Source organism: Cottoperca gobio, chromosome 11 (genome assembly GCF_900634415.1).
Source record: "Cottoperca gobio chromosome 11, fCotGob3.1, whole genome shotgun sequence".
NCBI lineage: Eukaryota > Metazoa > Chordata > Actinopteri > Perciformes > Bovichtidae > Cottoperca > Cottoperca gobio.
The window spans coordinates 10,212,293-10,224,817 of NC_041365.1; the positions used below are offsets into that span (position 1 = coordinate 10,212,293).

Below are 12,525 nucleotides of genomic sequence, written 5' to 3' on the forward strand. Positions count from 1 at the left end.
CAGGCACTCTGGCACTACAGTGGTTTGGGCCTCTGCACCAAACAAGACAATTTATAAGGATGATAGGGCAGTTAACTTTCTGCTTTCACTTTTCCACACCAACAAGAATTTCTCTAGAAATTGTAACTCTGGCGCGGCACGTTTAAATGTTCAAATACATCATCCACCATCTCCGTCTGTCACTCAGCCTCCACATCTATCTGTCCCCTCTGTGTTGACATGCTGTTCTGTCGCATCGTGCGCAAGGTGGAGGATAACAGTTGGTCAAGGCAAGAGCATCCAGCTACTCAGTGTAGGTTATTAATGGCAGAGAAGCGTGGGGATGGGCTCTGATGACTATTGATCTAAGCTGTGGGACTCCAACACAATGGGAACTGTTGGAGCTGCACACCAGCGGCTGTGAATCACAGCACTGTACCGCTTCGCCATGAAAAGCTCTCCATATCTTGGCCCTCAGGCTTTGTTAACACTTCGCCTGCAGGGATTTACAGTATACTGGAAAAATCAGCGTCATCTATTTAATCACTTCCTTAAATATATTCTTATCAGCAGGCTTTTACAGTATATCATTTTACTATTTACTATTACAGTATCAACGGTACCCTGTGGAGTTTTTGACCCACATTAGCACTATGGAGTCCCCGTTTTGTTTGTCTCTCACGCAAGAGCACATGGGTGACACGATACACAGTTCTGCCAATGGTTTCACAATATTCCACCGATCTACAGGTTTCATTTGATTGACTCTGTACTGGGACTCACCCAAGTGTCAACATGTGTTACTGTTTGAATGTGAAGCTACAAGAGAAGAGAGTGCGTGCTCTGTCAACTTTCCCCAGGTGAGGTAAAGTTAAATATAGCCATGCACGGTTATGAAAATGTAGAATAACATACTGTACTTCCCCATAGAAAACCAAGGGAAACAGCCCAGATAATAGAGGGAAGCGCTTCACACACATCTGTCTTCCAGGGACAGAGAAGCTGTCAATCACCACTGTCACCATGACAACAGAGACCTGGGTTCTACATGCCATGACAGGAATAGGATGGAGAACACAGAGGGAAGGTCACCTCTTGTCATGTCAAACACTATGTCGCTCACGCACAAACGCAGACACACACACACTAACATGATGCACATCCACACGTGCACAGCAACTAACAGACACCAGCAATACAGAGCATGACAGATAGACTCCTGCTAAGTGGTGCGAGCTCGGAGATAGTATATCAATCAGGAACAGAGCAATATGCACCAAACATGGAAAAATAAATCAGTGTGGAGCATGGATGGCATGTTTATGGTGTGCCATCCATAAACAGTGAGCCCGAGGTTCTTTAGCATTCTGTGATCAAGATGTTCAAGATAGACAGATGTGAGCTGGGTGACTAAAGAAGTTGTTGAAAACAAAACATTTTCTGGTGAAGCAGCTGAATTCCAAAGCAGTGACCATCAGACGGCATCGATCCAGGCTTCCTCATTTCCTTGACACTCATTTTTAACAGGCTTAACCCGGCGTCATCGGAAAGCTCCGGTCACCACACCAGTGTCACAGCTTGGGCGGACCGGGAACATTTGGTTCTTTTCTTGGAGAGAAGGAGAAAGCCACAGCCATACACAAACAGCCGCAGAGAGTCAGGGAAACAGCCAAGAGTATTCTGAGGTGTGGCTTCTCCTTCAGTGGCCAGAGGCAGTCGTGATAAGTTGTTGACTTTGGAGACGCGACTCATGGCAGGTGCTCTCTGGTGGCGAAGGTTAAGTCACGTGACCAGTGGGGGCAATTAAAACAACCTCACCACATGCGTGTACACTTGAGGAATGTGCTCCAAGAGTACGTGGTGTCACGTCTAGTTTACTACACGGATAGTTACAGATCCTGGTACCTAAACATTCTTTTAACAGGCTTTCTCAATCAGCCATTATGAAAGGGCTCTCACATCTGGCTTGAGAATAAGCTTGATAGGAAACATGTCTCAATTCCCACAGATGATCAAGAGTGGCATGCCGTGTGGCCAACTCAGCCATAGAGAAATTATGCTACACAGCACATCGCCTCAGGAAAGTTAAGCTGGCAGAAAGGGGAGAGGCGGCGAGAGTAAACCAGAAATAAAAAAAAAAGGAGCGAGAGTTCCTTAACCCACTTTCTCCTATAATACAAGCCATCAAACATCAGAAGCCATCATCATAGATTAGCCTGTCTCTAATCCTGGCTGTTAGCACAGCTGGGGCAGATTAGGGGGGGGGCATTCCTGACAGAGCCAACATGGCGTCACAGTCGCTGACAGCTCACCTAGAAACACATGGGTAACTGTACAATACAGCACTGTTTCAATCATACAGACACCCACACACACACACAGATCAAACATAGTGCCGGAGCAAAGCTGCCTGCTTGCCTGCCCCCGGGGCAGCAGGGTTAGGGCAGGAAGTCAGGCTTCAGAACTGTGCGACACCTCTAAGTCAACCTGATCCTAAAACAGGGGGGAGTTCTTGGTTCAGGGGGCGGCGACTGTAAGTGAGTGTGTGTGTGTGGAATAAAGAAAACTAGATTTGAAGTGTGATTTAGAGAGTGAGGGAGACATAAAGTGTGAGAAAGAAACAGAAATTAAAGGGTGAAAGGGAGGAAGGCGGAGAACAGAGGGCCCTGTCACACTGTTAAACTTCACAGGAAATCTGTTTAATGTGGAAGATCAGGGAGGAAACATGCTCTCGATATCTTGCCGTGAATGCATGCAGTGTAAAACAAATGATACGGCAGCTTCATGGCAGAGCACATGTGGCGACAGCCTAAGTAGGTTTGGCCTTCTTGAAAGGAAATGTAAAATCCATCTCTTGCTCAATGTGTACTTTGTTTTAGAACCAAATGAATGTTCCCCAAAGATAAAAGGCATCCACTTGGTCCTCCTGAGTTCTGACCCAAACCTACTGTGTAATGGACACCTGCCGCTTTCTCTCTCAAAGTATAACTTTCTGTCTCAAAGAGCAGATGTAGACTTTTAGATGGCTTTCATTTGCAGGACTGGCTAGCCTAAAAGGAATAACAGCAACACCGCTAGCCACAAACACATTTAAAATGCACCTTTCTATGATGGATTTGCAGTGTGTGAGCATGTATTGTTCCTGAGGGAATGCAATATAGTCATGGGTCTATTATTGACCCCTAAAACACTGAAACTGTGTACATGCATCCTCCTGCATTTATAAACCTTTATCAAGCTAGCAAATAACACATTATGATGAAACTGGTTAGCATGCTTTCCATATTAATTTATTTTACAAAGGTTCAGAAATGCTGTGCAAATTGCTAAATTACTAAACCAACTCATTTCACTGGCAGAAACATAGCACTTAATATGAGATACTATTGTATTTGCATTAGTCTTTAAATGCCATATCTTTGACTGTATTTGTACGCTAGCCTTTTCTTCCACTTCCATCAAAGGTTGAAGACGGGAGTTGGCCTTTGAGGTTTTTACTGAAAGCAATTGTGAAACTTTGAAAAAGAACTGAACAACATAAGGATGCCATGAACAAGCGTTAGATCAAAGGTATTGTAGAACAAATTGGTACAGTAACAAGGACAGGGGATAAATAATAATGTAAAAAAGTTTGCTTTTTTTTCTCAGAACTTTAAAGTGTGCAAGGATACAACATTTATAATGCTGTTAGTTTCAGGTCAGCCTACTGAACACACAAACATTGGAAACTAATTTCATGTTTGGAATTGTAAACTCTCGGCAGCTTGTGCTGTATGTAGCATAACAGGTCTAAATACTCATTGTTAGCTTACTGCTCTGATCACACTGCAGTAAGTTGATTAAATTATTAATAATAATTTAACTGTGCAATAATACTGCATTTATATTATTTATATATATATATATATATATATATATATATATATATATATATATATATATATATATATCGATACACTTCCTACATTTTAAAAATGACTATTTACACTGTTAAATATTGTGGTATACATATTTTTACATATTTATTTTTTCACAATTTATTGTTGTTACATATTGTAGTATAATGCAAATATTTTACATACTTATTTCATATTTTCTTATAGTAATATTTATATACATTTCTATTCTAGAATGGGAGGAACTGTAACGTAACCTAACTTCCGCCCGAGTGGCTTGTGTTTGGGTGTTTTGTCTTTTGGTATGTGCATGGCTCATAGTAACACAGTGAGGAGAACTCACACTTCCTGTAGTGCCCAGGGACAGATGGTTCATCTGCTGGGCGAGAGGGCCCATCATGCTGGCAGGCTGCATGGACATAGTGTGGTCCATGCCTGGCGTGATCACTGCACCCTGGTGGAACGAGAGAAAAGGAGAGGGTGAGACGGAGGGAGGGACAGAAGATATTATGAAGATTGTGCATATTGTTTTATTCTTTATAATGATTCTCATTAGCTGCCACAAAGTGGTTGATAGTACTCTTGGAGTCTATGCAAAAAAACTAAACAAAACCCCAGCACTAACCATATGTAAATATATAAGCAAACAGATTTCGGCAGTTAAAGGAGGGATATATAAAGGGTGTATAAGCAAGAGGACAGGGCGTGGTGGGTTGTGGTGGTAAAGGTTAAAGGAGGCCAGGCTGGAAGTTGGGGTTGGAAAGGAGAAAAAGAGAAAGTCAGCAGGAGGACAGGAAGAAGAAAAGTTGAGGAAGCAGTGGGAATCGTCAAAAACTTAAAAGCAATAAAAACAGAGGAAGAGAGAAGGGTTGGGCCCGGGCAGAGGTGAAACGAGGACAAAGCAGCCAGAGAAGAAGAAGGGAACAGGGACAGTGTCAATAAACAGCAGCAGAACACAGGGACGTTTTCAAGATCAATACACAGCATTGTCTTTGGCCCATCAAAATAGTCAATATCTGGTCCTGATGTATCAACAATATGATTCATTGATTGCTGAGAGGATACTTTCTCCCTCCCTCCCTCCCTCCCTCCCTCCCTCACTCACTCACAAGCCTCCTCTCTTAATGTAATGCGTGCCATGTTTTCCCTAACGCGCGGATGAGGATGCTAGAAGCTTATTTTTCACGGTGCAGCGGTACATGAGGGAAAGTGATGAAACCATTGTTGCTCTTTCAACCCTTGTCACGATAGCTCCATTTCCCCAGCACTATAGCCTCGTGTCTGTACTGTGCGTGTGTGTGTTTGTAGGCAAGCCTGCAACACACTGTGTGTAGCAGCATTGGTGCACGAGTGTCAAAGGGACTGATGGTGTCTATGAGTGTGTGTATGAGCGTGCAACTCCAATAGTGTATGCCACTGGTGACTCTGTGTGGGCCTATTGGAGAACAAACTGTGCAGACACAGCCTGTCAGAATCGCTCTGCTCGTCTACTCCCTGCATTCACAACACAGTCAGCTAACTCTCTCTCTCTCTCTCTCTCTCTCTCCCCTCCCTCGTCTTCCTCCCCCATCTCCCTTTCTCTCACACTCGATAGGCAAGCTTCATGTGATCCTTCCTGGAGTTTCACCTCAGCACAAAAAGAAAGAAACTGGCTGAATGCTGAGATCAGTGGTGGAAGAAGTAGTACAATTGCATCATCTCCTTGTAAGCCTCATAATAACATGGTAAGTGTTTACTAAGTGGTGATCTTCACACCACTAAATTAAAACAGGTTGCACTACACAAACTCAAGGGTGTGATTTCCACAGGGTGAGGGCATTTCTGTGGGAGGTTTTGCCTTTCAGGCTGTTTACAACAGCATTTTCTTACCGGTGAATTTCGAGACTCAATGAAAACCTTAAACGAACACATGCAGAACTGCTCAGGGCTGAAAAAGGCACTGACTCATTTTTGGGTTATATCTGAATAAAAATAACAATAATGATAATAATATTAGAAAATAAAAGCGTAGAGATTAGTTGTTACCTAATATTCAGTAACCAGGTGGAACTGTTGCGTTGCTGAATGTCGCTGTATATCTGACTTGTTAATAATGATGTAAACATTTAAAACAATGTACCCTACACGAATTTCACTAAGTCTGAGACACGTATTTCTCCATGTATGTATATTAAACACATATAAAATTAAGTAAAGAATGAGCAACTTTATCACTTTACAGCTCCAGAAAGTCTTTTCTTTTCATTGGACAACTCTACAGATGTTTACTAGCAGCAGATACACTAAAGTCTTTACTACAGTAGCGAACACATTTCTTAAGTCTTAAAGGTGCAAACTGATTTAGTACATGACTAGTTTTAAACTGGCTGGTAATTACTAAGATCTTAGGAAGGACTTTAAAACTTAGTGATGGCTTTATAACCAACTCAATGCAGATCCTTTAATTCAGCAATGCCCCAATGTAAAACTAATTGTAACAAGTATATAAAGTGATCTGATCTGTTTTGTGTGGGAACACCTGAACCTGCAAGTCACTCGTGTTTGTAGCTCAATATTTCTCTCAAAAAATGAAAATATTCAGCTTAGTTCTATTTCTGTGATAGACGAAAAAAGAAACTTAGAAGGGAAACGAGGAGACTGGAAAAAAAAAAGCATGTGTGAGGACAGGGGAAAGATGATTAAGGAGAGAGCTGATGGAGGTCATGAGGAAGACGGCAGTGAGAAGAGACGGACAGGGAGAGGGAGGAGAGAGAATTAGAGGGAAAGGCTGAGGGACACCCAGGGAGAAAGCGAGAGAAGACAAAGAAAGAGAAAGACGAAGAGAGAAGGCGAGGAAGAGAAAAAGAAAGAGAAAGAGAGGAGCGAGAGGGAAGCAGCAGGAGCTGTGGGCTACCTGTTACTGATTCAGCCTCTGACAATGCCTTTATAATGGGAAAGGGAGAGCAACGGAAAGGCTTAATTCACAGACGTGTCAGGGAGAGTTAAGCCGATTTGTGATTTCGATTTTCTGTGTTTGTGAGACTGAGTGTCTGTGAGAGAGGGGGTTTTAGTGTGTGTTTGTGTGTGTGTGTGTGTCTGTCTTTCGTGTTGTGTGTCTGTCCAGGGACACACTAGAGAGGAAAGAAAATGAGAAGGAGACTGACACAAATAGACAATATAAGTTTTTGATTTGTCCTCTATGGGTGAGTGAAAGAGCAAGAAAATGGATGCTACAGACGTATCTGTTACAAATGTATGAGATGATGTTTACAGATCTCCTCGATGTATGCACATGCGTGTGTGTGTGTGTGTGTGTGTGTGTGTGTGTGTGTGTGTGTCTGCAAAAAACCCATCTTGCTTAAGATGGTATTGATCCTGCTGTAGACAGGAGACAGATGATATAAGCCCCCTGGTTGTTAAATACGCTGATACACACTCAGCGACCAGAGACAATGTACAGTAAATAAGAAATCTTGTAAAAAATCTTACAACCAGCAGTGTTTTGTAATGACCAGTCATTACAAGTAAATAGCAGCACTCAGACTGATGGAGCGCTGATCGGTATCAGCTGATATTCATTACTTTGTGTTTGCTGATCAGAAATAACAATTGTTAAATGGGTAAGGCGAACACATAAATGTCAAACGCATAGAGAGTGCTTTTACTGCTTTTATTACGACTATAGGATCTCCACCATGTGCAGTTTGCATTCCTGTTTAGCTCTACATACACTCAAGATGCAGACAGGTAAGCAGTATGTTTGGGTTGCTAGTATCGATCTTAAGTAACTGAGTATTTTGTTTTTGTTGCTGCACAGATTTTCATCCAGTGCTGTGAATGCAGATATGAGATATTGGGCCTCATGCAACAACTTTCTCTTATATTTTCTCCTACATTTATGGTAAGAGAACAAAAAAGTCAACTCCAGATGCAACAAACTTTCTTTCACCTAACCTTTAACCTTACCCATGAGAAGAGCAAACATAAGAAAACATTTGAGAAATCCAAAGAATCAATGGGTACTAACAAAATTGTGGATAAGAACAAAAATAAGAGGGACTTTATTTTGCCGTCTGCTTTAGGCCCAGTAGGTTTTGTAGCTTTGTGACTGAAAGTGATGTAAAATGCTCTTTTGTGATTTTTAACATCTGGCAGTAAAGTAATTTTGAAATAAAGAACAAAATTGCTCATTTTGGAGGGTATAATGAAGCTCTGCTCAATGTCAATAGCAAAATCCATATGGACGAGTCATTTTAAATTGAAAATAAATAAATAATGGAACCTTAGAAATAAGAAAAAATGTCGTTTTAAAGAAAGTCCTCTGCAGAGATCCCTATACAGTCCTGTGAGGATCGGTATCAGACTCTGATGACTTTAAAAACCATGATCTGTATCAGCCCTAAAAAACCTGATCAGAGCAGCCATTTTGCTCTAGTGTTGCTGCAGGATATAATATCCAACATTATTAGCCATGTACACTGTAGCTTCAGCCGGCTGCTGATGTATCACTACCTTCAGGCGGTCGCCCTCGCTCCGAGTGAAAACAGCATGAGGCCACAAAGAGAAGCTTACACGCCTCACCTTATAATAATAATGATAATAATAATAATAATGATAACTTTATAACTATACAGTTCTTTTAAAACAACATGCTTTACATGGTGGAAGGCCCCGATGTTTCAATTCTGGCAAGAAGACATTCACTCATGAAAAATTTTCAAAATGAATGTGCTTTCTGACAGGTGAAATGTAAAAAAGTAGGAGAAAGCACATATGAGAGACACATTAAATGCCTCAACAGCGTCAAACAATGACCAAGGCTGTATTCCACTCAAACAAAGCATCACTTGTGTCGTGGGCGTGAAAGACGACCCGCACTTGACTCAACACATTCCTCGCTGTATTTGATGGTTGGTTTCTCCATGTGTAGTTCTGTGGTTTGGATACTGATGCTGGTGTGTGTGTGTGTGTGTGTGTGTGTGTATGATAGTGTTGAGGTAAATGTGACACGCAGGCTGCAGGATACTTGCAGAGGTGCTGCGGCTCCGCGCCACGCCACAGGATTATAAAGCTTTAATACTGCGTAGACGTTTCTCCAGTGAAACACAGACACAGACTCAGCTTGTTCACACAGTCCTTATTGGACTGGAAAGCCTGGTGTTATAGAACATCTGCTGGTGATTGACTGGTAACTGTATACAGAACATAATGCCAGGCACCTTTAATACTAAAGGCTTGCCCACCTGAAGGGTGAAACTGTATGCCACACAATTACACAAGTCACTGGATGGTGTGTGTATATGCTGTTGTCCTTCATCCATATTTATATGTTCCTGCATTATCTGAATGTGAGTGTATGTGCTCTTATTTATCTTGTTCTGTATTTGTGCTCTATTAAGGTTAACAATAGCCACCCATAACTCTGCTTTAACCTACCTCGACTGTGAACACAGTTTTCAGATGCCCTCAGGCACCTTTGTTTTCGGGTAAGCCTGAAAAAGGGAGGCAGCGTCCTGGGTCTTTCACTGTAATCCACAGCATGAATCCCTCCTTGGGGCTAACAGACTACCAGGGCAGCCCAACTATTACCAGCACAGTCCGTCTACAAGACACAACGTGCCATAGACTAAGCCAGGAAGTAGTAGTGCACTCTGATGAATAGCAATGGATGAAACCTCACAAGTTGACATTGATGCAGATAGCGGCTTATCTTGACCTTTGTCATCATGTTTAAATTTGAAATCTAATTTTTTGTCAGTTTTGAAAAAGCTTAATTGCGAATCCAACAAGAACCTAAAGGGACAAGGGGATCGGAACTGTGAAAATTAAGCAGCTGAGGGGCCACAACAACGTATGTTAACAGATTAGCAAGTGGAGCCAGATACCAATGAAGGATTTATCACCTCTGGCAAAGATGTTTATCCACCGTGTTACTGTTTGTCCTCCACAATGAAATGACAAGAAGCGGAATGATGGATCAGTCTCCTGCCACTTATCGATTCATTTCTCTTTCAATCATGTGTAATATACATGTTACAATGTTTTACAACAGCATTTGTAAAATCACACCAGTTAGCACGTGACATGCTGTAGGCTACATATGAAGAGACACAGTATGCTACTAATTGGCCATGATTGAGATTGTGCATGACAATGCTGTTGCTTTGTTGTGCATACATTAATTCAATGACTGTAAAAAGCTCATAGTAATGAGATAATTAGCAAAAAGAAACCACATAGTTGAGGAGGACAAGATATTTGACTGGATTTGTGTGTGTGCGTGTTTGTGTGTGTGTGTGTGTGTGTGTGTGTGTGTGTGTGTGTGTGTGTGTGTGTGTGTGTGTGTGTATGTGTGTGTGTGTGTGCGTGTATGGGAGAGGATAAGGATGCTAGATGAAGCATGTAACAGTATTTGTCATATCTTCATGGGAGGTTCATTCTTCTGCACGCTCGGATCATCCACTCTCTGACTGCCTTTTGTAGACAAATGGATCATTTCACACTCAAAGATCTCTCCAGAATATTTATCTTATTTACAAAAGCAAAAAAGATTAGAAATCCCATTTTAAAAAAAACACATCGAGCTAATAAAGCCTGTCCAACAAAGAAAATCAGCTTTTGTCCCAAAATGAATTTCTGCTACTATTGCAACATTCTTCAAGGTAATATCCAAAAGCTTTTGGTGAAAATGCATTGGCTCAAACTCTCGGTCAGTCACCCTGTGGCACTGCAACAATCTCTCTCTTATATGAATGCAACTTTGACCCTGAACAGACAATTTCTTGCTGGCACCGGCACAATAGCTGCAGTTGTTCTCTGAAAGGGCATTAGAGAAGAGAGGCGGAGAGAGAGAGAGGCAGGAGGGATGGAATGAGACAAAAACAGGGTGAAATGAGAGGGAGATGTATAGAAGGAAGTGGAGAATGGGAGAGAGGGACGAAAAGATAAAGAGAGGAGAGAAAGAGCAGCGAGAGCAACTCAAGGACGACCGTAGCCCCGTCTCAAATTCTGCCTCGCCAGTCAAATCCATGAGAACAACATAATGTTCCCCTTCTGAATCCGCGAAAACGTTTTACGTGTCAAAGGGGGGGAGATGGGTATCACATAGTGCACCGATTCACCCCCATCCGATGAGAGCAGATAGTTACGGTTCAATTCTAAGAGGCCTGGCGAGCGTCTATTCAAAGCCGAAGCCAGAGAGAGCTGGCTGAGGTGCAACGGAGAGGAATTCAATAATTCACCTTCAGTATGTAAGATCCAACGCACTCAAGCAAATACACACTTGAAGCACATACAGTTCACAGTGAAGGAAAGGGGAAAAAAACCTAAGATGGATAAGTCATGAGGGAAGACAGCAATGCAACGCTTGGCTGGCACTGCAGCTACCCCGGCAGTCTTTGGCAGAATATGAAGTAAATCTGAGCGTCTGTGTGCGTGATTGATGATCTGTACATAAGTGAGATTGACCATTAAGAATGTCTTTCTGCACTCAAACAATATGTGTGTTTAGTTAGTTGTGTATCCGAGTGTCAGCTGCACGTGTGTATTTGTCTTTAGGACAGTTCTTGGATAGTTCTTTAGTGTTCTCTTCTTCTGCAAGGTCTGCTGACTTGCGTAGCACTGACCAAATAAGTGAGCACAAAAGGCAAGCGGTCATGCTGTCCTGACATACCACGCCAGAGCAAAGTATTAGAAGATCTCAGAGACAGTGTGAGAGAAGAGAAAGGGAAGACAAGTGATGAGGGGAAATGAGGGGAAAATAAGGGGAAAAACAATGACTGGTAGAACAAGCTGCATCCTCGTTTAGCTGTCCACTTTAAAAAACACTGTCACTTTCTATCAAGTTCCACGCAGCGCATCTCGTCCATTAATTGGGGATAAACAAATTTTGAAAACTGTTCTCTCTTCACTCTCTGTCTTCCTGCTAACAACGTGCCAGCTCCTCTGCGGGGATGAAGTCCAGTTTCAAATGGATGGACTTGTCAAACTTAATCTAGTCAGATAAAAAACAAACACCTTTTCTGAAGCGGTACAAACTGCCATGCTCTGTTTACTGTGCAATGAGCAAAGTCTGGGTCAAGTTGTTTTCAACTTCAACATAGTTTGATTTAGTGCCATTCAATACATCATGTACAATATATTGTTTGACACTATTTTTTAAAGGAGTTTACTTTTACAAAAGGTACTGGGAGGCTGAACTAAAGAAACACATAAAGTAACACAGCATCAGACACAGCTAATTAACAAGGTTTTTAAACCATATATAACACTTTACATCATTTAAAGCTTTAAGTGAGAACTACTGACTGTCATTTTAATATCAGGAAATCATTTCCAAGCAAGTTCTTTATCCCAGTGGAAGTTCCTCACCTAGACAATTTATTATGATTGTCTTCATAGCAGGCATTAATAGGGCAAATCCTTTAGTAGAAAGTACATAACCTATAAACCATAAAAAGTGCAGCTTTAACTACAATATCAAAATTAACAATAACAATTTAATTTAACTATCCAAATTCTAAATGCAAAATGCTGGAAGAATACGACAATGTGTTCACTGCTTTCTGCTAAACAAGTTTACTGCTCATTACTTAGTAAACTACAATGTGTCTGGGAGAAGTGAATGAGCGGTTTCAAAGCTTGTGTTTAGTTGAACATTGTGTTGCTAGTA

The 12,525-nt window shown here is 41.6% G+C and overlaps 1 protein-coding gene across 1 annotated transcript in view; it reads right to left on the reverse strand.

Moving 5' to 3' along the window:
- LOC115015461 (RNA-binding motif, single-stranded-interacting protein 3-like) overlaps window positions 1-12,525 on the reverse strand; it is a 185,299-nt gene that overhangs the window by 11,932 nt on the left and 160,842 nt on the right. The window contains 1 exon segment of the mRNA XM_029442799.1: window positions 4,219-4,329. Coding sequence (XP_029298659.1) covers window positions 4,219-4,329 — 111 coding nt within the window.